Source organism: Spermophilus citellus (assembly GCF_964194105.1).
Source record: "Spermophilus citellus genome assembly, chromosome: 7".
Lineage (NCBI taxonomy): Eukaryota > Metazoa > Chordata > Mammalia > Rodentia > Sciuridae > Spermophilus > Spermophilus citellus.
The window spans coordinates 31,329,288-31,357,259 of NC_138188.1; the positions used below are offsets into that span (position 1 = coordinate 31,329,288).

Sequence of the window (27,972 nt, forward strand, 5' to 3'; positions counted from 1 at the left end):
TTATTTAAAGTCACCAAGTTAGCCAGTAGAAAGGGAGGGAGATGACATCCTCATCTGCCAGCTGGGAAGTCAGTAAACAATGTCTGGCTGGTAACTCAGTGGACCAGAAAGATGTACAGTCATCAGGGCAAGCTCTAGACAAAAGAAAAAAATGAAATTTCTGGAAGCAGGTTGTGGGGGAAAAGAAGATGATGTGAGACAGGGAATTGATTTTCTTTATAAGATCTTCAGTACTACTGAATATTTAAAACCAAGCATAGGTGTTATTGTAATAATTTGGGGGAAAGGGGCAGAGCTGAGGATTGAACTCAGGAGTGCTTAACCACTGAGCCACATCCCCAGCCCTTTTCATTTTGAGACAGAATCTTGCCAAGTTGCTTAGGGTCTCACTAAATTGCTGAGGCTGGCCTCAAACTTGCAATCCTTCTGCCTCAGCCTCCCGAATTGCTGGAATTACAGACAGGAGCCATGGTACCCAACTTTATTTTAAATTAAAAAACAAACTTTTTAAAATTAAAAAACAAAAACAAAAAAATAGAGCAAGGACTACTGAAATAATTATAGATATTTCAAGTGCTGGATGTAGGATAATCTCAGAGATGGAGATAGAAAATGGTATAGGAGTTTTTTAAAATTAAACATGAGATTTCGACTGTTGAAGCAGGAAGATGTGGGTTAGTGTTCTTGTCTCCCTCTAACTTAACATAACATTGTATTTTTTTTAATTTTCCACAATAAGAAAAAAAAGATCATGGGCTGTGAAGTCAGAGAGTTGTGAGCTAAGTTCTTCCTGGGCCACTTAGTTATGTGGGCAAGTTACCTAAACTCTCTGGGCCTCAGTTTCCTCATCTGTACAATGGAAACAAGAGATGTAGGCCCATTTTGTACAATCTTTTGGCATGAGGTATAGGGATTAAAGAGATCATGCCTGCAAAGTGTCTATTATTGCAGCACACACAGTAAGTGCTTTAAAAAGCTTGAATTTGGTGGATTCTATTTTAGACTTTATAAAGTTTGACCCTAAAATTTGAGTTCTGCTGCTCAGAAATCTTCTATTTATTTCTCTGCCTTCACCTGTGTCCTGCCTTATGTTTACTAGAATAGTGGGTTGATTTTCTCTCTTCAGCAAGCTGCTTCATCCATTCAGTTAACATTTATTGAGCACCTGCGTGCCAGGCACTGGACTGGGTGCTAAGGAGGCAGAAATGAGAGATTGTCCCTGACCCCAGGACACCAATGTCAATGGTAGAAAGAAAAAAGATTAGAATAAAATACAGCATGACAACTTCAGAGACTGAGATCCACCTCAGGAGGTCTGAGTAGAGGATACCCAGCGCTGCCTGAGTCGGGTTTTAAGGGATGAATAGGAGTTCACTGGGCAAAGTAAAATACAGAAGCAGGGGCTGGTAGGTCACGATGTATAGAAGCAGCAGCATTAGTCAAGGTCTGGAAGCTGGAATGGCCTGAGTCTATGCAGAAAATTAATTCAGTCCATGCAAGCAAATGAGGAAAAGATCAAACTAGAGAGAAGAACAAGCCCTAAATTGTAAGGGGCCTTGTACCCCAGGCTAAAGAGTTCATGGGGCATGGGGACCTGGGAGGGTTTGTTCAGGAGCACACTTTGAATAGTGTGTGAGTTCAAATCTGTATCTTGTAAGGACATCTAGTAGACGAGGGGATGATGGGAGGCAGAAAGCAGAGAGGTCCTAGAGGGAGGCCAGCTGGCTGTCCAGACGTCCCCAGGATCCCTGAATCTTGACGTGCTTGATGTTTACAACTTAGACATTATAAGGCATCCAGAGAAAATCAAGCCTTGAGAAGCTGGCTCTTGACAAATTCTGCAGACCTATGCACCCAGGAAGGTGTTATAAGTATTTGGGGTGAGACCTCTGCGGTGTCTGGCACTGGTTCCTGTAGCCCAAAGCCACCCCCCTAGCTCCAAGGAGGCTCCAGGTGCAAGGCCAGGTGAGCCCTGCACCAGAACCTGAGGGGTGGAGAGGTTCCCAGGAAAGGTGGGGCCTAAGGACGGGTCCTCATCGTGGCAGAGGGCAACTCCTAGGAACCAAAATGTTCCTGTTTGCCCAACAAGGGCAACAAATGTCCCCCACCAGTTTCAGCCCCACTGTCCCTGCTCCCCCTCTACAAGGGTACTCCTCCTTCAGCCAGAGCCCAGCCTGACGCCGTCAAGGGTTACTGCAGTCCAGCCTCAGTAGTGTCCACGGCTCTGACCTTCCAAAGCACGCCCCAGCCTTGACCCTCACGTGTCCCTCATGCTCCTAGGACACCCAATGGCTGCGACTGTGTTTGGGTTGAACTGTCTCCAGAGATGGCTGACCTCCTCCCTAACTGGATGACGGTTCCCTGGGTCCACTTCCAGATGCCCTCTTCACCTCAGTGCTTGAATTTCTTCCCTTCATCCCCAGGTAGCAACTGCCAGGTTAAACCAAAGAAGAGACATTAGGGCTTGAAGCAAGTTGGATAATGGAAGGGGAGTGGATTGGGAAGTTAGATAGATAGATAGATAGATGATAGATAGATAGAGAGATAGATAGATAGATAGATAGATAGATAGATAGAGAGATGGAATTGGTAGTGTTTTGACTTAGAGATAAGGAATGGGAAAGTATCCGTGGTGATTCTCAGGTTGGAGTCAGGTGGGAACCTGGGAGTTCTCTGAGGGCAGGAGGCAGCTCGTCCCCTGCTTTGGTTCCACATAAGGAGGCAGCACTCTTTGCTGGGCTCATTAACTCCACTGACCCTACTGTACCAGACGCTGTGCTAGGACAGAAAAACCAAGAGGACAGGAAAGGGAGTTTCTCTAGTTAATCACCAAATAAAAACTGATCATAATTACAAGTCATAGCAAGTGTTTGAAGGAAAACTAACAAGACAGAGGGGGACGGAACCAATGAAGCTCTACTTTAGGTAAAGGAATCAGGGTGAGAGAGCTACCCAGGCAAAGGAGAGAAGATGAGGAATCCAGGCACAGGCATCAGCATTGCTAAGGATTTGAGGTAGGAGGGAGCCCGGAGTGGTATCTAAAGACCAGAGACCAGCATGGTTGGAGCCTTGTGAGCACTGGGAAGATGGACAGGGTCTTAAAGGCCATTGTCATGAGTTTGGGTTTTATTCCACCTCTAAAGAGTTGGATTTAATTAAATCAGGCTGACATGATCTGATTTGGGGAGCTTAAGACAATCCCTCTGGAAGCAAGATGTAGAATACACTGGAGGAGAGAAGAACAGAACAAGGAGTTAGAAGACGTGGCTTGGGAGAACGTGATGGTGACATGCATGGGTGACAACAGGAGAGATGGAGATGAGCAGATGGATCTGACGTGCCCCATGGGGCACAGCGGATAGACCCCGTGTTAGATTTAACTTGTAGATCAGAGAAAGTGAGAAGTCGAGATGACACCCTGGTTTCTGGGGAAATGGGAAAAGGAAAGATTTGAGGGCAAAAAAAATCTAGATTTCCATCTTGGGGACATGTTCAGTTTGAAGATGCCAGGGAGAGTGGGTCTGCATGTCTGGAGTCAGAAGGACAGTTTCTGAGCTAGGGATGTACAGGTGGAAGTCACTAGCATGTGCAATGGCGCTTAAGTCCGTGTGAACAGATCAGATCAAAGGAAGCCCCTAAACCTGAGGCCAAGAAACTCTACCACTTAGGGGTCTGGTAAGGGAGAACAACCTATTAAACAAGAGAATGGTGAGAAAAAAATAATCAATGAAGTGGGAGGGAGAGCAGGAGAGAGTGGTGTCATGGAAACCAAGAGAGAAAAGTGCATCTTCTGCAACCCGTGAAACTGGAAGGTCAAGATGAACGCAGAGAAGCACCTGAAGCTTTGGTCATAGGGCAGGCTCCGCCATCTTGGTAAGGTCAGTGTGGCTAGGTGCTGGGATAGATGATGGCTTCTTGTTCATTTATTGTTAGAAGCAAGTCATGCTGAGCATCCCTCCTAAACTTGAAAGTCAAAGAAATGTGATAAGGATTTCCAAGGGAATCCTGCCTCTCGCCTCTGTGCCAGCTGAGTTTAATTTCCCAGGAGCCCCGTCTTGCCAGCCTCCTCCCCAAGCCCGCAATTCCAGCTGCTGGGATGCCAATATCCTTAACTCTGAGTAAAACGTTAATTGTACTCTTGGGTCCAAATGATAATCTTTTTTAAAATGCTGCTTGTCTTTGCCTTTTTTAAACACAATAATGTTCCAATCCCTCATTTGCCACTACCAGCTCCGTTCGTTTTAATAACCACATCCCTGATGCAGACAGTGGTAGGAAAGGATAAAATCCTCATCCTCATAATACAAATGATCAGGGTTTTTCAAATCACTCTGGACAGGAAAAACTGAAAGAAAGAAAAAAAATTATTTTATATATATATATATATTAATAATCAAGCCACTAGATGGAAATCTTTTTCCAACTGCCTATGCATTCAGAAAAACTGGAACAGAGGAATCTGGGGATGCAGCTCAGTGGTAGAGAATGTGCCTAGCATATGCAAAGCCCTGGGTTCAATCCCCAGCACCCAACAAAAAGAAGAAGAAAGAAGGAAAAAGTGGAGTGCGAACAGTGTCCGACTATACAAACCAATCTAATTCATTCGACATTCATTGAACAACTGCTTTGTACAAAGACAAATAACAATAATAATAATGGGCACTATTCATAGCGTGCTCAGCCTGTGCCAGGCGGTCTGCGAGTGCTTCCCATACATGGGCTCATTTAATGCTCCCAACCACCCCAGGGAGGTAGGGAGTGCTGTTATCCTCCTTATATGGATGAGGAAACCAAATCTTAGCATTACTTTCAGTTACTGGCCCAAGCTGGTGAGTGGAGGAGTTAAGTTAAAGAATAAGAGCTGCTGTCATTGACTCTAAAGTACATCACACTGAATGTGGTAAAGCAGGGATAACAGGCCACTGGGGTGGGGTGCAGATACAAGGATGATCCATGGAGAAGGAAGAGCATCAACAAAGGCCACACCATGTTTTCAGTTGCTCGGGCTACACACCTAGGAGTCATCCTCCATTCTTTTCCCTCCATCTCCCATGACTACTCCAACCCCAAGAACTGCCCATTCCATCCCCCACTATGTCAAACCTATCTGCTGCTCTTCACCTTCCCTAATCCACCCTCAGGGATGCCACCATCAATAAGATAGACTCCCTGGACTATGCAGGAGCCTCCTGGCTGACCCTCGGCATCCTCTCCAGCTCCCTCCATTCTCCTCTCCTTGGTAGTCAGGGGGGTCTGCTTAACACAGAGGCCATGTCTCTTCCCAGCAAATCCCATCTTCTTTCCCTGGTCTCTGGGGCCGTCCTTCCAAAATCAGGACTTTGCCTACCTTTTAAACCTCAGCTCCTACATTGGCTGCTAATTCTCCAACAACTGGCCCAGAAACTGGCATCAAATCACCAACAATTACATGCAGAGGAAATGAAGGTGAGAATAAATGGTTTCTCAAGCAAGAATGGCTGGGAGTGCGAGGTGGTAAAGCAAGGTGCTCCAGGTATCACGGACAACAGCTTCAATGAGGGCCAGGGCGTGCTGCTACAGTGTGCAATGAGCAAGCCTGGGGGCGGGTCTCAGGAAAGCGTGGTTCTCAAAGTCCAGTGGGCATGGAAGCCCCTGAGAGCAGGCTGCCTGGCACCGGAGAAGCATTCCATGAATAGTGGCCATCATGACGATTGTTGCTTGTCTTTGCACAAAGCAGTTGTTCAGTGACTGTCGGATGAATTGTTCAAATAAGAATCGTTGCAACCCACCCCCAGAAATCCTGATTCATACATTGGAGATAGGCTCTAAGAATTTGCATTTCTCATGAGCTTCCAAGTCATACTGATACTGTGGGCCCAGTAAGCAAATTTTGAGAACCACCGACATGAAATGGGCTAAAGGAAGCCCCCTGTGGAGGAGCAGAGGAAGATGGCCCTAGTGACCTCTTCCTCCTCGATCTCACCCTCCTGGGATCTTGACCTATGACCTTCTACAACCCATTCCCCTGGAACTCGCCCTGGCCATCTCCTTTGGACAGCATATTATGCTTTGAAACACTAGTTTCTCTCTCCTCTGAAACTCATCCCCAAAACCACCTAATTTCACGTGGCAATTCACACTAGTGATGTCCTGACAGGGTCTCTTTTTAACAAGAAGCCTGGTATGAAAACATGTGGCCATGACGTGTCATCTTCAGCTCTGATTAGGCAGGAAGGTCAGAGGAGAGGACTTCCCCTCGTGCCCACCCCCCAGCACTCCTGGTAGCATGCTGCTGGCTGCCCACCCTTCAGATTTACACACAAAGGCCACTATCACATTCATGTGCACTTTTTTCCCATTAGAGAAGAGGATAGAGATGGTTGCAAGGTCTTGAGTAAATATTCTGTTACTCATAGCATCAGCCCAATGGCTGGACATCATCACATTTGGTATTTTTTATTGCCTTCTGCCCTGGAAAGAAAAGTTGATCCAAGAGGCAACGTTAATTTGCATCCACTTCAACCAAATATCAGACAGGATCCGATCATTAATGTATACCTCTTGCAGCTTAAGATACAAGTGATCTTTCTTCTCTGGGACTCAAAAGGGAAGTGCTTAGTAGCACAAGTTCCCCAGGTCCTCATTTGAGCCCATAGATCTGTCTCCTGCTCTCCTCAGTTTACAGGGATCTGAGATAAGGCTGAGGGGTTTGAAGTGGGTGCTAGTTTGGTCCTGTTACAGGAAAAAGGCAGAAAATAATTCTGCACAAGAATGTAATGTGCCTTTGAGTTTTCAAAGCTAATGACAAAATTCTGCACATTTTTGAGTCACATTGACATGGGTTGGTGTTCTGGTTCTGCTAATTTCCAGCTATGTGGTTTGGGATAACTGACATAGGCTCTCTGAGCCTCGATACTCTCATTTGTGAAATGGGGCTGTTGCTATCAGCTTTAGAGGGATGTCATGATCATTTAATGAAGCTGTGCATATTGAGTATCTAGTTCAGTATAGAGCACTGTCAGTGAACTGGTGCCTGCTTAAGAGCTGGCTGTCCTTTGCAGGATTGTCTATTATAGTCACGGGAGACTGAGGTAGGAGGATCCAGAGTTCAAGGCCAGCCTGGACAACTTAGTGGGACCCTGTCTGAAAATAAAAAACAAAAAGGTCCAGGGATGTAGCTCAGTGCTAATGCATCTTTTTGTACTGGGTTCAAATCCCAGTACAAAAAAAAAAAAAAAGCTGGTATCCATGAATAAGTCTCTGGTTTATAGTTGTTTGCCAATTTCCCTGGTGTAAATACTCTCACCATGGCTGACATTGAGCTAACAACATGTTGCTGAATGAGAACTTGGGAAGACACATCACCACAGAAGGAAGTAACCTCAAGAACAGAACAGACACGTAGACATAGCAAAATAATTAATAAGTGAGGATACTTACACTTGCCTTTGGAATACTTACTGCCTTTTTTTTTCCTTCCACCTTTTTATTGGTGCATTATAGTGCTACATAATGGTGGGATTTGTTAAGACATTCACATATGCACACAATGTAACAATCGAATTTGATGGCCTTTGTTTTTTTAAAGGGATTAATTAAAAGTTTACATAATTTAATTTTTCATGCTGGCTGTATTTCACAAACAGCTCATGAAAACTCCTAAAATATTTAACAACCGACTCTCACCAGCCAGCTCCAGCATGTGGCTGGGCACACGTGTAGTGGTCAATAAATTTAACTGACCCTCCCTCTTTCTTTGCTGTCCACAGCCCTGGGGGAGATTTCATGAAGGTTTTCCCAAGTGGAGACAAAGACATTCTCTGTTCCCCTGCAGGCTCCTTACCTTTGGCCTCAACCCCTCTGGGCCATCATCCCAGTCCTCAATCTGAGCTAAACCTCAGGGAAGGTCCTAATCCTTCTCTTGCCCCCTGACTGGTCTTTCTCCAGCTGAGAAGCCAAGGAACAACTAACTACAGAGAAGGGGTTGACTATGCTTAGTGGGGAGGTCTCCTCTCTATGGCTAGAGAGTGGAGACTGCGGGTTTATTTTAGGATCTCTGTCTGGAAAGGAGATGGGTAAACAGGGCCAGCAAGCTGTACTTTGGCAAGCCAGGGCCTATAATTAGGCTCTGGTTGAGGGTGAAATAAACCCCTGGTTGTTACTAAACAACAGAAAAAGCAGGAAGGCCTCCAATTTCTCCAGCCATACAAGCCTCCAAGGACAGACATTTGGACAGAGCCACCCTATCTGCAAGAAGCATCCAAATTACCCTCAGAAGTCACCCTTGTTCCTTCCCAGATCAGAGTGGGAACTCAGAGGTCACCCAGGAGCAAGGACACTGAGAAGCAGAGCTCGGCCTCACCTCACCTTCAAGCCCTCCTCGTTTCCTCCCCAGCCCCTTCACAGGTTGACGGCCCCAGGCATCCTCTTCCTTATAAACAGTTTCCAATAAACTGGAGAAATATTACCAACTCACTCCGTACAGGACAAAGCAAAGCCACAGTTTTGTGGGACAAAGTCCAAAAGTCCAGCGGTGTTGATTCTGCCCAGCAGGACTCTGGGGTGACTAGGTTTCTACTCATCTTTCTGCTTTTCCAGAATTTAATCCCCCCCCCACACACACACCAAGGCTTTGTTTGGGTTTTTTTGTTTGTTTGTTTGTTTCTTTTATTTCTGCTGTCTATAGCCTGGGTCCCAAGTTCAAAACGTCAAAACAAATACACAAATAAAATTAAGTTGTACCAAAGCGGAGAACTTAAAAGCTTTGGGTCCTTCACCTGCACACGTCCCCTCCTGGGTCCTGTAACTTATTCTAATCCCTTACATCAATTAATTAATTAATTATTGGTATCAGAGATTGAACCCAGGGGTGCTTAACCACTTAGCCACATCCTCAGCCCTTTTTATTTTTCATTTTGAGACAGGGTCTCACTAAGTTGTTTAGGGCCTTGCTAAATTGCTGAGGCTGGCTTTTTGAAATTGTGATCCTCCTGACTCAGCCTCCTGAGCCACTAGTTTTTTTTATACGCATGCGCCCCTCAGTCAGTTAAAATTCTTTTTCTTAAAGAGGTTCTCCCAAGTTTTATCAGCGAATGCCCTACATCCGTCTTCATCAGCCCCTGCATGGCCACTAGTCTGAACCACTTTTGAAGCAACCTTCTTTATAACCTTTATAACCTTCTGCATTGGTTGTTTTTGAGCACACAATCTGGACACCAGCCATGACCCAAGGTCCAATGCTTGAGTGGAACATTTTCCAGAGGCATCACTGTGAAAAATCAGCCTTAAATAGTCAACTGTAAAATGTTATCTTGAAAGTACAGGTTAAGAGCCGTGATAAGGGAAGGCTGAGGAGCCCAGAGGCTGAAGCAAGTCCCATCTAGGGAGGTAGCAATGATTATGCACCCTTCTTGTTCCAATATGGTCACCTTATTTTGTTTCATTTCATTGAATTTCCCACTGGCAAAACTAATCTTTTCTCTGTTCTGGCCTGGCCCTCAGGCATACTGCAGAAGGGATAAACTAGGATCCTCCCCCATTTATTTCTGATCTTATTCCTGTCTTTCGTCTCTGGTGTGTGGAGTCCTTCTTCTAATCAGTAAAGAACTTGCAACTAAAGATAGAAACCCACAAGTGGGATTGCTGAATCATGTGGTTGTAAGTGTTTTGAGAAACCTGCAGACTGTCTTCCAAAGTGACTGCACTAATTCACATCCCTGCCAGCAGGAGTCCTTCCCTCCACGTCCTCGCCAGCACTTGTGATCCTTCACCTTTTTGATAACAGACATCCTAACTGGTGCAATGTGATATATCTTCTTGTGGTTTTCATTTGCATTTCCCTGAGGATTGTTGGTGCCGAGCATGTTAATTAGCTTGATTTAATCATTCCACAATGCAAAATAAATATTTTTAAAAAGTAGATGGCACCCGTAAATACATGAAATTATTATTTGTCAATTAAAAATAAAAGATTTTTTAAAGAACTTGCTATATATATAAATAATACACATATGTATGTGTGCATATATGTATATATGTTTATGTATATGTGTAAATACATATGGGTGTTGTATATATACACACTGGTGTGTGTGTGTATATATATAAGCATATATATGTGTACATATATAAGCACACTATATTTACATACACTAGTCCCTACCCATGAGGGACCAAATTTAAAAACTACTCTTCAAGCCTCCATGAAACTCTGAGGGTGAATGAAATTCTACCGTCACACTACATGGTGGCCAACTGCCACGTGTAGTTATTTAAATTTAAATTAAATACAGTTAAATTAAATTGAATTTTCAGCCCCTCAGCCCCTGCTTGCTCCATCTTGAGTGTCAGTAGCCACTTGTGGCCACCGTGTTGTACCTGCTGATCTAGCACTTGCCGGGCACCACAGGAAGTCCTGCTGGGCTGCATTGGTCTAGAGGCATCTGTGATTGGATAGTGTTAAGAGCTGCTAAGCAAAGCCAGTGACACTTTGTTTTAAGGAGTCAGAACTCTTCCCCAGAGAGTCAGAGCTCCTCACTGTGAGAGGGGCTGTGGTCAAGTCTGCCTTTGGATGATCCTTTTGTTCCAAAAATCAAATTCTAAAAACTCCTAAGAGACATCCAGAAGTTGGGCCTTCTCATCTCTTCCTCCTCCCCCTTTTCAATTAATTCTAAAAACATGTAGGGAAATGAATTCTAAAAACATTTGCCTGGTGAAAGGTGCTTCCAGTTCCCCAGAGCCTCTGTGTCCCTCGAGGGTCACAGTGGTCAGTAACCTTACCTCCCTTGATGTGTGTCGTTGCAGGTGGGCGAGGCTGTTCTGGAAAATGCCAGGCTCATGCTGCAGAATGAGACTCTCCAGGCAGGTGCTGATGACTTTAAAGAGAGGTAAGGCTCTGCAGCAGAGGGGACGTCCCCTCCACACCCCCAGAGTCCTGGGCAACACAGACCGCACTGTCCTGGAGTCTGCATCTCTCACGTCCATCCTCATGGGAGGCTGGGGTAAGATAACAGAGGCCCAGGAGACTGCAGATCCATAAATGTTAGGCCTCAAGGGCACTTGGTTTAGAGCAGGGTTCTCAAGATCTTGGGTGCATCCTGATCACTGTGGGACCTTACAGAAATCACCAACTGCTGGGCCCCACCCTGAGTTTCTGATTCCAAGGGTCTAGAGTGGCACCTGACATTTCCATATTAATGAGTTCCCAGGTGTGCTGATTCTGCTGATCCTCACACCACACTTTGAGAGTCACTGATTTAGAGTAAGAACTTGCAACCCTGGCTGCATATTGGAATTACCTGGATACCTAAAATACCAGCACACCAAACCCCAAGGAATAATTCAATCAAAATCCCTGGCAGTGGGGCCTGGGCTTCAAGATTTTTAAAGCTCACAGGTACCTTACCATGTACCCAGGCCTGAGAACCACTGATATGAAGTTTAACACAGTATTTCTTCATGTGTGATGTGCATACTATTTTTGCAGGTTGTTTTAAGTAATATAAGAACAAACATTTTATTTTTATAATTTTTTTTTTGAGAGAGAGAATTTTTAATATTTATTTTTTAGTTTTCGGTGGACACAACATCTTTGTTTGTATGTGGTGCTGAGGATCAAACCCAGGCCACACACTTGCCAGGCCAGCTGCGCTACCACTTGAGCCACATCCCCAGCCCACAAACATTTTATTTTTAACAGTGATGTATTTATTTTTATAGTTATCTTCTGTTTATGACCCATGAGGTTATTTTCCCACTATAGTAGCACCATTTAGAGTAGCAACTTAAAGTTTAGTTTATATAAAGAGATTTTAAACTTTAAGATTTACTGGGGGGAGGGGCTACCAGGGGTAATTAACCACTGAGCCACACCTCCAGCCTTTTTTGTGTTTTATTTAGAGACAGGGTCTCACTGAGCAACTCATAAATTGCTGAGGCTGGCTTTAAACTTGAGATCCTGCCTCAGGCTCCTGAGCTGCTGGAATTACAGGCAAGCGCCACCATGCCTAGCACATTTGCTTTATTTTATTTTATTTTTGTGGTGCTGGGAATTGAACCCAGGGCCTTATGCATGTGAGGCAAGTGCTCTACCAACTGAGCTACCTCTCCAGCCCAAGATTTACCTTTTCAGTAGCTACATTTAAGGAAAAATAGAAAGTAAATAGTGATACGGGGGATATGCATTTAGAGCAAAATCATATAGATGAATGAAGTTTGGGAACCAGTGGTCGAATGGAGAAGCAAAATGAGGAAGATCTTGAGAGAAGAGCATCCTGGGAGCTGGGTTCGTGGATGGGCAATGGGATTACTTCAAGGGACTCTTCCCCTAAATTGATGAAGACAAGAGAGGAAAAGTATATGGTTTGGAGTCTCCACAGAAGAACCTGATCCCATTACCATCTTATCTAAGGATGAGGACACCTTAGGGTAAACTTGAGAGCCCAGGTTTCTCCATCTGCTAGATGTATACCCATTATAAGTCACCCTGGGGTCAAGGAGATTCTCAGCCAAACAGTGTGGCTGGGTCACCCACGTCCCATTCAGAGCAGCCCCATGGAGTGAAGCCACCACCCCAGCCTCTGACAGCTATGCAAAGAGAGACTCCAGTGGACATAAAGCCACGCGCAGTAACTTTTAAATAGCAGGTATGGTGGCACACACCTTGAATCCCAGCAATGTGGGAGACTGAGGCAGGAGGATCACAGGGTTGAGGCCAGACTCTGCTATGTAGCAAGACCTGGTCTCAAAATATAAATAAATAAATAAATAGGACTGGGGATCTAGTTCAGTGGTAAAGTGCCCTTGGGTTCCATCCCCAGTAACACAAAAATAAATATATTTAAAATGGAACTTCATAATAGTATGAAATTAAGGGAGGAACTGGCTGCAATTTATTTCACTCATTCATCCACTGATGCATTTATTTATTCAGTACACACTTCTTCCACGCCACAGACTAGCACATGACACACCAAAAGCAAGGTCTTGGTCTATTTCACTTCTCGCTATCACAGTTCCAGGCACGAGATGAATGCTCCACAGATACTTGTTGAATCAATAAACGAATCAATTCAACAAATATTTGAATGCCAGCTCTGTGCCCGGCGCCATGCCAGGTGCTGGGAATGAGGTGAACGGGACGTGGTAAAGTTGCTGTAGGGATAATGACATTGCAGGATGGATGGGCACAGGTGAGGAAGGTCATTTAGCTCTGCCAGGTGATACCCAGTTTGGGTCCCAAAGCTCAGGAAGGAGTTGGCCTGGCCACGGAGGAGGCACACGTGTAAGGACAGAGGTACAGCAGAGTGCTTTGGGGGGGGTGTAAAGCAGCCCGTGCACATGGAGGGAATGAGGTGGGGAACACAGATAAGGCTGGAAACCCAGAGAGAGACCAAATCCTAGGAGACCTTGTCAGTCCTACCAAAGATTGTGCCAATGTAAGAGCAGGGAAACCCACAGAAAGAAAAGCCTTGAGCAGTGACTCATGGAGACCAGATTTAGCTCTAAAGGGGTCTCTGCCTTGATGAGAGATATGTAATTTATTTTGAGACCAGGTCTTGCTAAGTAGCAGAGTCTGGCCTCAACCCGATGATCCTCCTGCCTCAGTCTCCCACATATGCTGGCAAGATGCTCCCACAAGGCCAGCAGGAGAGAAGGGACTGGGCCAGGATTGGGAGTTGTTGGGAAATAAGGTGGATCCGATTATTAAGGAGGCTGAAGTCCTCTGATCAGAACACTGACCCTCTGTGGTTAATGATGGTCACTCTAGGGCCAAACTTAAAGGAGGCAACTCGGAGGCCACTGTAGTTCAGGCACAAGTGTTGAGGGCCTGCTCAGGACGGTAGCCACGGGCTGACATAAGCAACCGTCTAAGAAAGTATCAGCAGGATCTGACAATAATCTGCATACCCAGTCTGAAACGAGGAAGTAAAGGTCAATTCCAGGTTTTGACCCTGAACTAAGGAGAAGACTTGTGATTCTATTTACTGAAATAAGAATGGAGGAGGGAATGCCTGTCCAGCTTTCAGGGCTACACGACAAATTCAGAGCTGAGTGGTGGTGGAGGAGCCCAGGAGAAGTGGCAGGGCTAGGCCAGGCCGTTCTGGGTGTCAGGAGCTCAGAGGTGCTCACCAAAGACTTCAGGGTGGAGGGAAAGGGAAAGAGGGGAGCAAGAAAAGGCTAAAATCTTACATCAGCCTTGGGGGCATCACAGGGTGTTTTGAATCCTTAGAGAAATTTTTTTTTAAAAAGTCTATATGGGACCTAAGGGTACAAACAAATCCTGATTGACATCGGTGGGTTTTCACTTCAGCTGGAGGGACAGAATTTGTTTCCCGAAGGGCTAAAATATGAAGGAAGGGGCTGGAGTGTAGCTCAGCAATAGACTGTGGGCTTAGCAGGCATGAGACCCTGGGTTCAACCTCTAGCATCCAAAAGAAGAAAAAAAAATACAAAACGTCAATGAAAATACATTCCTTCCTAAAGAATACATTCAGGTAGAAAAATCTAATCCTACAGAAAGGGGTTCACAAGAACGCTTCAGAAGCCATCCCCTGAGAGCTGATTCAAGGTGCAGGTCTCCTTGATCCCTTCATTTAACTTTTTATTTGTTTGTTTGGTTGGTTGGTTAGGTTTTTCATGTTGGGATCCAACAAAGACCTCTACCACTGAGCCACATCCCCAGCCCCCTTTGACTATCTTTAACTTCACGGTACATGGTCCAAGGTCTGGCTAAATGACAGGTCATACAAACCCAAGAGGGACCGTGAAGACTAAGGGTGGCAGAATTGGGATTAAAAATGACCCCAACACCTAGAACAATGGGCCAGGAAAATTGAAAGAGGACAGATATCAACTTCTACTTTGGGGTTTGGGGAAATCAGGCTTTGAGGAGCTCTGGTGGAAATGCTCCGGGGTTCAGGTTGACAGGAGGTTCTAAATGAGTCAGCAGCAAACACGGCGGGTCATCAAATGAGCAAATGTGCTAAGAGACGAAAAGCCACAAAATCAATCTTGGGGAGCACGATGAAAAGAATTTGAGTCAAACAAAGGAGCAGAGGGCCTCACAGGAATCTGAATTCATCCAGCAACATCTGGAGTTCTGAGTTCAGTTTTCTGTTTCATATTTTAAGATAGACACAGACCAATAGAAGCATTTCTTATTAGTCCACAAATATATCTGAAGCCTAAAGTGGGGTGCAGGGAACGCAAAGAGGGGAAGGCCGCAGTCCTTGACAATTACGTGGAAGCCATCTACCTGAGGAATGGAGGAAGGAACTGAAAACGTTTAATCTGAAAAAGAAAAGGCTTGTGGGGATGGGGTGTGGGGGGAGGACGCTAAATATCTGTAGGACTGCCAATGGCAGGGTCAGCGGACTCTGGGTGTTCCAGATATTAGAACTCAAAGAGTTTTACAGGAATCGAGATTTAAACTCTTGAAGGAAGCAACCCAAAGATGGAAAGGTGACCTTAAAAGGTGACAATTTGGCCAGCCCTAAAAATAAGCAAGCAGAGGCTGCCATGATGGTCTGTCAGGAATGCCATCGAGGGATTGTCACGGGGTAGGGGTTTGTCTGCGGACCTCTAAAGTCCCTTATAATTCTAAGACCCTAAGAGGCTTCCTGGAATGAGCAGTGTGAGACTCCTCCCTTCTGGGGAACGGATGGAGGTCAGGTGGGAAGTTTGCATGTCAGAGCCAAGGAAGGGCGGGAACTGCACTGGAGAAATTAGGCAAAGATGGCAGGTATTTTCTAGAAATAAAGTTCTGTTGCAAACCATCGATTTTGAGAACTAGGATTGAAACAGAACAGAGTAGGCAGTGTAGGTGTGTGTGTGTGTGTGTGTGTGTGTGTGTGCATGTATGCGTGAGTGTGCATGTACACACACTGGTGCACACATGCATGTTATTACATACATTGTAGGTGTTTAAAACTCTGGATATGTCATATGTAAATCCTAGCTTTCTGCTTCTCTGGAAGAGATCTGTGTCGAGCCCCTTCCCACACAATGGAGAGAAAATGGGCAGCAGTGCCCCCTATAGGTTAAGCACGAGTTCTGCAGTGTACTTCCACCCCCACCTTTCCCTTGAGGTCCCTCATCCACATTCCCCTTTTGGGTTTGCAGCCACAGTCCGGAATTTCAGCACAGTCCCCATTTGGGGATTCCCCAGCCTGGTCCTTAGCAGGATCTCAGTGATGTCCATTAAATGGTCCTCAGGTGAAAAGGAGGACAATTCAGGACAGCGAGGAAGATGCTGGACCCCTTACAGGGATCTGAACTCCTGGAGAAGCCTTCCCTAGAGAGCTGAGCTGCAAAGGCCCCAGGAGGGTGACAGCCCATGAAGCTAGCTTACCAGATGTTAGCTGCGATCGCTTTCATTTAGGAAATTGACCTGGGAACAACCAACAGGGCTCTCAAAGTTATTGGAACAAATAGTCTGTCCCGTAATCGGCCTTCTGGTAGTATCTGATTTTTTTTTCCTTTGGGTCAGCCAGATATGCTGATTGAGTTCCTTTATCTGCAGATATGAAAATGAGCAGCCATTTCGCAAGGCAGCGGAAGAGGAAATCAGCTCTCTGTATAAAGTCATTGATGACGCTAATTTGGCAAAGATGGATCTGGAGAGTCAAATAGAAAGTCTGAAAGAAGAACTTGGCTTTCTGTCAAGGAACTACGAAGAGGTGGGTGGCACCTGGATGGCAGGGTTGACCACAGGGACAAGGCGCTGGCCTGGCCATAGCCACGAGAGCTCCTCTTGTCCTCTCTGCATTCACTGCCTACCCAGGTCTGCAGGGAAAATGCCAGTGAAATACTATCAAATCCTCAAAGTGGGTCAGGTTTCCCTAGAAGTCAAACTCAAATGGCTTCAGGAACCAGGATGCTACATAAATGGGGGAAGCCTCAGGTCTAAGCTGAGGAGAGAGAGAGATGGAACCTGTTTTGACTGAAGGGCATACTCCAGATACTTTTTCAACCCTGTCTAGGATCAACAAGATAACTCTGAGCTCAGACCTAAGCTGTGGACCACACACACTCATGAATAAAACTAGGTCAGATCTCTGAGTGACAGGACTAAAGGACACCTCCTACCGTCACTTGGTCCATCCAATTCCCCCAGCACTGCACTGACTCTAAACCACCTCATCACATTATTGTCTGATCCACCATTTAAAGTTCTTCCAGTTAAAAGAATCCAAACCCACTTAACAACACTCACATCAGGAAGTTCCTCTTTGTGTCCAACCTTAAGCTAACCAGCCACCGTAAGCCCACTTCCTGCTGCTCCTATCTCCATCATTTCAGACCACATTCTGACAGTAATCCTTTAGAGACTCCAAAGTTATCCTTAAATGTCTTTCGGCCCAGCCTGACTTTATGCCTAAGTATTCTTGCATACTTTGTTTTTGTTTTTATTTAGTTATGTATTTTGATTTTTGCTTGGGGCCTGGCCTTGTGGACATGGCCTTGGGCATTTGTAATGCCCAAGAAATGCACCCTTGGGAAGGGAACACGGTTCCTATGCCAGGAGGAGGAGCAGGGACTTTGCCGGTCTTTGTAAGGCCCATGTTTGGCAGAGAGAAGCATTAGGGGCCGGACTTCTGCTGGCTAGAATCTCATGGCTTTGCTTTTTCTCCTGGAACTCACCTAGGGTGTTCCTGTCGTTTTCAGGATGTAAAGGTGCTGTACAAACAGCTCGCAGGGTCTGAGCTGGAGCAAATGAACGTTCCCATGGGCACTGGTCTGGATGGCATCCTTGAGACAATCAGGATTCAGTGGGAGAGAGACGTTGAAAAGAATCGGGCAGAGGCAGGAGCCCTGCTCCAGGCTAAGGTAAGAGGCAGGGCCAGCATCCTGCGCCCAGCCCCTCGCCCAAGGATCCCAGGCAAACATGAAAGGCATCATCTTGCAGGAGAAGAAGCGCAACGGCTGAGCAGCAAGCTCAGTCTCATTTAACATGGAAAAAAATACAAATTAACATATTAACTTTTTTTTCAGTATTGGGGATTGAACCCAGGAGCACATGACCACTCAGCTACACCCCAGAGCTCCCTTCATTTATTTTTTTAAATTTTGAGACAGGGTCTCCCTAAGTTGCCCAGGCTGGCCTTGAACTTGCAATCCTCCTGCCTCAGCCTCTGGAGTCTCTGGGGTTACAGGCATGCACTAATACATGTAAACAATAATAATTGTTTTGTGGACCTATTTAAAAGCAGAAGATGGTTCAAATGATAATCCCAGCAGGTATGTAGAAAAGTAGTTTCTTTGCTGGGTTATTGAAGAGCATGAACCAGTATAACACCCTTGAATATGGGTGAATATTGGCAATATGTATCAAGAGCCTTAAAAGCTCCATATCTACCAGCTGAAAAATCTATATCCTTAAAAAAAATCCTAAAATAAAATAACTGAAAATATAAGGGCCAGGGTATAGCTCAGTGGTAGAGTGCTTGCACAAGGCCCCAGGTTCAGTCCCCAACACTGCAATAAAAAAAGAAAATACAAATAGTTAATGCCCAAATACACTCACTGAAGCATTATAAAAGTGAAAAAAAATGGAAGCCAAAGTATATACATGTTTGATAGTAGGAGAGAGGCTAAGCCACAAGCTCACTATGCTGTGTGCAATGAGATAGAAAGCAGTCCTTAGGAATGGCATTTACAAAGTATTTACAAGAAGATGGGAGAATGTTCATGGTAAAAAAGGAAACAGGAAAAAGCAGAATGGTATATTCTAGGGGCCAACAAGCTTTTTTGAAAGAACTAAATAGTAAATATTTCGGACTACAGAGGCTGAATGGTCTCTGTTGGAACTGCTCAGCTCCGCTACAGTAGCATGAAAGCCACCAGAGGCCAAGGGAGAGACAAACATGACTGTGTTCCAATAAAACTTTATTTACAAAAAACAACCAGGAGCTTAGCCCTGTTTGGTCTTCAGGTAGCTGTGTGTCTGTGCCTGGTATGTGCAGTAGAGTAAAGCATTCAAGCAAGGAAACTGAGCCTCAAGAAACATTAACAGGGCTGGGGGTGTGGCTCAGTGGTAGAGCACTTGCCTACCATGTTCAAGGCCTTGGAACCAAAAAATAAAGAATGCAAAGAGGACTAATAGATTAATGGTGCTGGCTGGGGTGGCACATACCTACGTCCCAGCAACTTGGGAGGCTGAGGTAAGAGGATCTCAATTTGGAGGCTAACCTTAGACAAATTAGCAGGAACCTGCCTCAAAATTTTAAAAATAACATTCTGGGCTGACGATGTCACTCAGTGTTAGAGCGCCCCTGGGTTTGATCCACAACATCACAAAAGAAGAAGAAAAGAGAAGGAAAAAAAATAAAGGTATATTAATGGTATTAGCAGTGGTTTTCTTGGAGTAACGGATTATTCTGACACTTGGAGGTATTTTTTTCTTTTTTGGTCTTGACTATTTCTCTAATTTTTCTTAAGCAGTAAGAATTATACTCAAGGAGGGGAAAGCAACTTTTATTAAAGTCTCATGAACGGCAAAGGAATTAACCAGAAAAATAGAATGCAGAAGATTGTTTTTGGCCGGGAGGGGATACTGGGGATTGAACTCAGGGGCACTCAACCACTGAGCCACATCCCCAGCCCTATTTTGTTTTTTATTTAGAGATGGGGTCTCACTAAGTTGCTTTGCACCTCACCATTGCTAAGGCTGGCTTTGAACTCAGGATCCTCCTGTCTCAGCCTCCCGGGCTGCTGGGATTACAGGCATGTGCCATCGCGCCCTGAGCTAGAATACAGAGGTTTTATTCTTCCCTTCTCTGTCTCCCACTCTTTCTTGGTGCTGAATTTTGAGGCAGAGGATGCAAAAAAGCAGAAGAGCAAGGAGAATGCAAAGGCGTGGGGACAGACGGTAGCTGTTTAAGTAAAGGCCAGAGGGCCGCCTCGGTGCTCTGGGTTTTCAGCCAGAGGTTCTAATCCTGGTTGCCCAGCAGAACTATTTCAGAGCATTTTCCAAAACGCCAATGCCCAGGCTCTATTCCAAAACAATTAAATCAGAAGGATCGGAGGGACTTTGTGGTTTTTGACAAGCTCTCTGGATGATTCTAACACACAGCCAGGCTTGAGAATCAGTGATGGTTATAAAAGCCACCCAAGGAAACCAGGAGAGCCCATTCTGTGCTTTCTTCTGCCAGGTCCCCCACCTCCCAGACGCCCAAGGACCAACAGGAACCAGCAATGATCTTTCCCAGTTCTTGGAACCCCCCCATTTTTCACTAACCCAAGAAACATCTTATAATCCCCCATTCCTCTACCCCTTGACCTTTTTTGATAACTTCTTTCCTTTCTGTTCATCAATTCCTTAAGCCAGATCACTACCAACACTTTCTGTGGCAAATGGTACCCAGCACCTCCAGAAAATGACCCCCCCATACACCTCTACCCAAACTGGTGACAGGTGTAGACCAAAGAGGTGAAGTGAGGCCAAACCACGGATTCAGTTTTGCCTCTTCTTTTAAGAAATATGTGATTGGATCCCATTCCCTCTTTTTAGAGGTAAGGAAACTTGAAAGCCAGAGAGCACAGTTGGTTTTCTAAGGTTCCACAGCAAGATGGTAGCACCAAATTCAACCCCCCTGGCTCTTAGTGCAGGGACCTTTTTGCTTCCTTGGTCTGCATGGTTTCTTTCCTAGCTCTGTTCCCAAAGCTAAATCCCAGAGGCCCAGTGGGATTTGCAATTTTACAACTGTCCCAGCCTTGCTGAGGTGTAGGCCATACTGTAGTGGCCTTTTCTTTGGCAAAAGGCAAGGCCATCATAATTATCAAAACTAAATCCTGCTAGCCAGAAGTAGTGGTGCACACCTATAATCCCAACGACTCAAGAGGCTGAGGCAGGAGGATCCCAAGTTTGAGGATCAGCCTCAGCAACTTAGCAAGACTATTCTCAAAATAAAAAGGGCTAGGGGTATGGCTCAGTGGGTCAAGTGCCCTGGTTTCAAATGCCTGATCTGAGGAAGGAAGGAAGGAAGTCCTTAAATTCTGCCTACTGTGAAAAAAAGAAAAAAGAAACTGGGCATTATTATTCACACCTCACCCCTTTGAGAATCATTACCAGTCCAACAGTAACTCCAACATTAATTCTGAACAGACTCATTAGTGTTTTTTTAATAGAGTAATCTGAAAGCTACATCTCAGAGAAAACAGACAGTTCTTGTTTTCGTTTGGCCAGGGCTGCCTGGGCCTCTTGCAGAGAGGCAGAGCTCAGAAAATATTTGCAGAATGAGTGAATTCCTCTGATCATCAACAAAGATCAGAACTGACAGCCAGAATTCCTCCAATAAATAGTTTTGTCAGCTGCAGTTCTGCCCTCGGGGGCTGACATTTGCCCGTCCTGAGCGTCTCTTGTCTGTTTCTTGGCAGCAGAGCCTAAATGTGAAATGGCTTAGCGCACACGACGACTTTCAAAAGCTTTTGTAAAGAGAATGCAAACATGCATTTAATTACCTTTCAGCCCAAGGAGGCTGAAAATTAATTAACATGATTAATTCATGTCTTAGTTTAAGTTCCCCCAGAAGCAGATCTTGAGACAAATATTGGAAGTGGAAGCCGTTTATTGGGAAGTTAGTGAGCGCTGGGAGGAGACCCACAAAATACCCAATAAAGGAGAAGCAGAGAGGGAGCCAACAAAGAGTGTATTATGAAAGCAGCTACCCCCTGGAGATTGGCGCATAGGCCCAGGGGGATTCTGGGAAAGGGTCTAGACTGCAGGAGGGGAGAGGCTGGGAGCTGGGGTATTAATGCTCTCTCCTGTCAGTCCTCCCCCATCTGCTAACAGAGTGACCTTTCAAAAGCTTCAGGGAAAGCTCTCAGACAGAGAGGCAGAATCCAGTGGTGGGAAGCCCAGGAAGCGCTAAACCTTGAGGGCCTGAGGGATGAGGGCAGGTGCCTTGAGCACCTGCTACAACCTATCTGCCAACTCTTTTCTGTTTTTTAATTGTTAAAAGCAGTTCTGGCCAGAGTCAGTACAGTGACCGCACTCCCTTCAGCCAGGGTGGTCTGGTGTCAGGAACCTTGGGGGTCCAGGATTCTGAGCTGTATGGTTCAGGGGTTGCAGAAATCAGGCTGGTTCAGAGAATGCATGTTCCTGAAGTCTGGCTCTTTGTTGTGTATTTGCTGTGGTTTCCTAACTCCAGGTACTTAGGGATACTCAGGAACTTCAAACAATGTGCTCCTACTCTCCAGACCTCCTGTTTAGCCTTGTGAAAAAAGAAAAGAAAAAAAACACTTTCTTTATTTTTCTTTTGCACATGCTCTATCACTGGACTAGATCCCCAGCCCTTCATATATATATATACGGTAAATGGAAACAATATCTTTATTTTTTTTTTAATGTAGTGCTTAGAATTGAACTCAGTGCCTCACTCATGCTAGGCAAACACTCTACCACTGAGCCACAACCCCAGCCCCTCTTATTTGTTATTTTGAGATGGGGGGGTCTCCCTAAGTTGCAGAAGCTAGCCTCCAATTTGTGATCCTCCTGTCTCAGCCTCCCAAGTTGCTGGGATCACAGGTGTGTGCCATCACCCCCAGTTTAAAACTTTCCCCCTATGCTCTCACACAACTTCTGACACTTCTCCTGCCAGAGGACAAAAATCACAACTTAGTTTAATGACCCTAATGGCCTTTATTTTCGATTCCAGGCTCAGGCAACACATCCTTTTGTAAGACAGAATAGTATTGTGGTGAGCAGAGGAGGTTGGTTTTATAGACAGAAAAGGGTTGAAGAAAGCAGAAATAACGACAAAAAAGTAGATTGGTCCTTTCAAGTTTATTTTCCTTGGGAAACAGGACCTGGGAGACAGAACAATAGAAAAAAACCACCGATTGGTAAGCATCAGGTAAAGATTATAGCAGAGAGAAGAACTTCATTATCATGTGAATCAAAACTGGATGGTGTGGGGAAATTTGGCTGCTCTCTCTCTAATCCTGATGATTTTTCTGAAGGTCAGAAGCAGCTTAGTTTTAGCTTTAATGAGGTGGAACTTTAGCGTGAGTGACTCCATTTTGATTTCTAGCCTGGTCTGTTGGGGGCAGGTGCAGGAGTTTCATCTAAAACAATGTCCTCCTGTCATTTTGATTTAACACACAAAACGTGTAGTCCCCAAATGCCAGCGGGGTGTCCCACAGTTCAGCTCCATTCTGACACCAGAGTTGCCATCGGGTCTCACGAGTTAAGGGCTCAGTCCCATAAGAATGCCCTGTCGTCGTCACAGATGACAATCACAAGTCTGGACCTCTTCCACTAATGACCAGCTGTGTGTGGGACCAAGAGCCACCTTCCCAGCACCTGTTCCCCAACTTGGAAGTTCAAGCCCCACCCTTTCAGGGTTTTGTGCAGAACTCATTTCCTAGGGAGGATTGATCAGATCACCATTGGTGGTTCAGTCCCTTTTTCTCCCTGGGACCAGGGGTGGGGCAGAAAGTTCCAATCCCCTCATCACATGAATGAATTTCCCAAGCCACCAGCACCCCGTCCTTAAGGGTAGCCCCAAAGACATCTCCTTAATCTAAACTCAGGTGTGGCTGAAAGAGGTTTGTTAGGAACGACTTAGGAAAGGACACACTCCTTTAGTTTATCAACCTGAGCTATTTCAGGCCCTGGAGACAAAAACTAATTATAACAAAAGATGCTCCTATGGTTTTCTTTGTTCTTTTCTTTTCTTTGGCGCTGGGGATTGAACCTATGGCACTTTATCAGTGAACTACATCCTCAGCCTTTTTTAGATTTTATCTTGTGACAAGATCTCTGCTAAGTTGCTGAGGTTGGCCTGTGAACTTGGATCTTCCTGCCTCAGCCTCCCAAATTGCTGGGATTACAGGTGTGCAACACCACCCCAGGCTGGCTCTTATTATTTAGGAAATCGTAAGGATTTTAAGAGTTATGCCCAGGAGCCAAGGACAAAGCCCAAATATAAAAAATATATATTTCTCATTGTATCACAACCTCACACCATGGAATGTATTCCCAGGTCTGTAGTCAGGTGGCCTTAAGAAGACCACCTTGAGGCTGCATGCAGTGGCACATAATTGTAATCCTAACAGCTTGGGAGGCTGAGGCAGGAAGATTACAAGTTCAAAGCTAGCCTCAGCAACAGCGAGGTGCTAAGCAACTCAGTGAGACCCTGTCTCTAAATAAAATACAAAATAGGGCTGGGAATGTGGCTCAGTGGTCAAGTGCCCCTGAGTTCAATCCCCAGTACCAAAAAAAAAAAAAAAAAGAAAAGAAAAAAAAGACCACCTTGAGTTGAGAAATCACCAAATGTCTTGCTGTCATTCACCCTTTTCCTAGATTTTTAAACTGAGGCGTTTCCATTTTATGGAGGTACAAACAAAAAAGAGAAATCTAATGCTCTGCCTTTATGTTGGCTGTGTTGAGATATCATAACACCCTTCTTCTCTAAAACTTTAGTGGAACCCATGGGCTCAGACAATCACTCCATCAATCATTATTAAAAGGCTTAGCTGGGTGTAGTGGTGCATGCCCGTAATCTCAGTGACTCAGGAGGCTGAGGCAGGAGGATCACAAGTTTGAGGCTAGGGAGACCCTGTCTCAAAGTAAAATATAAAAAGGGCCAGGGATGTAGCTCAGTGGTAAAGCCCCCTGGGTTCAATCCCCAGAACCAAAACTTTTAAAAGACCTAAAATTCAGGAATAAAACTAATAACACGATGAGAACCATAAATCTTTGACATCTGAACAATAAACCTTTTCTGCTCATTAAATTCTCATGACAGGACTAGGGATGTAGCTCACTGGTAGAGCACTTGCCTAGCAATCCTTAAGACCACCAAGAGAAAAAAGAAACAGAATCAGTACAAATTCTTATGACAGCCTCATAAGCAGCAGCTATTTTTTTTTGGGGGGGGGGGGTGGGTATCAAGGATTGAACTCCGGGGCACTGGACCACTGAGCCACATGCTCAGCCCTACTTTGTATTTTATTTAGAGACAGGGTCTCACTGAGTTCCTTAGCGCCTCACTATTGCTGAGGCTGACTTTGAATGGGAGATCCTCCTGCTTCAGCCTCCCAACCACTGGGATCACAGGCATGCACCACAATGCCTGGCTAGCAGCAGCTATCTTACTTCCCATTTTACCAGTGTATAGAATGGGAAGGAAAGAAGGAAAGGAACAGAGAGCTGCTAGCTTTTCCAAGTTTCTGCCAAGGTTTTCTTTCACAGAAATGTTGCCATTTCAAAGGTCCATAGGACCAACAGAAAAATGACGCTCTGGGGAGCCAAAAGACACTTTCAAGAAAATGACGCAAATTTCCTCTTTCCTGTGGGTGTCAGTTCGTGATGATGAATATAATCTAGAATTTCTTCCAACTGACCTTTTTCTTAAAATGTGTGATCTTCCTGGAAACAGGCCACTCGGCAAAATCAGGGCTTCCAAAGTCTCTGAATGAAGCTGTTTGGAATTCGAAAGGTTGAACTTCCCCACTTCTGTTTCCCATTGAAGGATTAGAATTTCCCGGCTTAAACAACAAACATTTATGATCTCACAGTTTCTGTGGGTCAGGAATTGGGTTGTGACATAAGGGTCCTCTGCTCAGGGTCTCACAGGTCTCAATCAAGGTATCCACAGGGCCCATAATCTCATCATCAGATGGCTGGCATAATTCAATTCCTTGTAGGTTTAGAAGAAGGTCCTCAACTCCTAGAAGCCCTCCTCCCCGCCCCCAATAGACACTTTGTTCCTTCAAGGCCAGGAAAAGAGCATCAATCAAAGCCAGGCCCACCTAGATACTTTCCCTGTTGATCAACTCAAAATGAACTGACTTAGGAACAGAAACCTGAAAAATCCCCCACCATTGACATATAATATCCTCACCTGGTTGTGAGACAATCCCAGAGGGCAGGGGAGGCCATCTTGGGATCCTGCCCACGAGACCAGGCCCCAGCACTGGAGCAGAGAACCTCATGTGACTCTCCTACCTCCTGTCACTGTCCTCTGCCTGGCAGACAGCTCACCTTCTCCAGGGGCACACAGAGCCCCTTTTCTTTGTCCAGTTTCTCAGCCTGGGCAAGGAGAAGACTTTGCTTCCTGGCCGCGCGCCTGGTCTGCAGTGTGCTTGCAGCAAGGCAAGCTCTGTTTTGCCCCCTAACATCCTCCTGGGGATGTCCCTTCCATTCTCTTTTGCCCAGAACTGGTTCTACCTTTCCTGTTCCTTTCTCACTGCAGCAGTGGCATGTACAACAGCCAAAAGTTTATTCAGTGACTCAGAGGGGCTGAGAGAACTCAGCCCCTCTGAGTGGTCTTCACCGGCAGAAACCCACTGAGATAGGGTCTCACTATATTGCTGAGACCACCCTGAAATTTACCATCCTCCTGCCTCATCTTTCTGCCTCATCCTTCCGAGTCCCTGAGATTACAAGCATGCACCTCCACCCTCCACGCCCAGCCCCACACAAATTACTCTCTTGTGTGGCTCTGATAATAGGTCTGTACTTGCCTTGGGGTTATTTGAGGCATTAGGGGTCAGGAACTTAATCTGAGCTGGGCCCACCATGCCTTAAACAGTCAGGATGACCGATTATGGAAAACCATTAAGAATGAGAGATATAGATAGATTGAAAGGAATAGTGAATTTCTCAGAACTGGAAAGACATTAGAGATTGTCTGCAGCAGGGTCATCTACTAGAAAGCCTTGGCGTGGTGGATGGAATAGTCCAGTCTCTGCAGTAATCCAGCATGGTAGCAACTGGCCACACGTGCTTATGTAACTCTTTTTTTTTTAATGTAAAAGAATTTTATTATAAGTGAAGGTAAAGTGGAAGCAAATTGAAAAAGTAAGGCTCAAGCAGATTGCTCTATATGTTGTCTAAAAGAAGCACTTTAGATATAAAGACACAAATAAAGTAAAAGTAAAAGGAAGAAAATATATCAAGCGAACGGGTCGTTATCTTAATATCAGAAAAAGTACACTAAAATACAACATTACAAGAGATAAAGATAGACATTTCATAATGGTAAGGTATCAATTAAACAGTAAGACATAAAAGTCATGAATGTATGCTCACTTAATAACTGAACATAAAAATACATGAAGCAAAAATGGAAATAATTACTATAAAGAACAAATAAAAAATTTTTAAAATTTATTACTTATTACTTATTCTATTACTTACTGATTCACTGGACACAATTGCAGCACAATTTTCATTTCTCTGGTTGTACACATTATAATGTCGAACCATATGTGCAGTAATGCATGTACTTAGGGTAATGATGTCCATCTCATTCCACCATCTTTACTGACCCCATACCCCCTCCCTTCCTCCCTCCCCTTTGCCCCATCAAAGTTCCTCCATTCTTCCCACCCCCACCCCCACCCTCCGCCCACTATGGATCAGCATCCATTTATCAGAGAGAACATTCAGCCTTTGGTTTGGGGGGATTGACTTACTTCACTGAGCATGATATTCTCCAACTCCATCCCTTTACCTGCAAATGCCATAATTTTGTTCTCTTTTAATGCTGAGTAATATTCCACTGTGTATATATACCACAGTTTCTTTATCCATCCGTCTATCGAAGTGCATCTAGTTTGCTTCCACAGTTTAGCTATTGTGAATTGAGCTGCTATAAACATTGATGTGGCTGTGTCCCTGTAGTATGCTGATTTTAAGCCCCTTGGATATAGACTGAGGAGTGGGATAGCTGGGTCATATGGTGGTTCCATTATGAGTTTTCTAAGGAACCTCCATACTGCTTTCCAGAGTGGTTGCACCAATTTGCAGTCCCACCAGCAATGTATGAGTGTGCCTTTTCCCCACATCCTTGTCAACATTCACTGTTGTCTATATCTTTGATAACTGCCACTCTGACTGGCAACTATGCCATTTTCATTACTATAGCTTTGTAATATAGTTTAAGGTCTGGTATTGTGGTGCCTCCTGCTTCACTCTTCTTGCTAAGGATTGCTTTGGCTATTCTGAGTCTCTTATTTTTCCAAATGAATTTCATGATTGCT

General features: G+C 44.9%; 1 protein-coding gene across 1 annotated transcript in view; it reads left to right on the top strand.

The window, feature by feature from the left end:
* BFSP2 (beaded filament structural protein 2) overlaps positions 1-27,972 on the top strand; it is a gene marked incomplete at its 5' end in the record, with an annotated part of 66,631 nt that overhangs the window by 24,670 nt on the left and 13,989 nt on the right. The window contains 3 exons of the mRNA XM_081300727.1: positions 10,783-10,865; positions 16,502-16,658; positions 17,647-17,808. Coding sequence (XP_081156853.1) covers positions 10,783-10,865; positions 16,502-16,658; positions 17,647-17,808 — 402 coding nt within the window. The remainder of the gene's footprint in view (positions 1-10,782; positions 10,866-16,501; positions 16,659-17,646; positions 17,809-27,972) is intronic.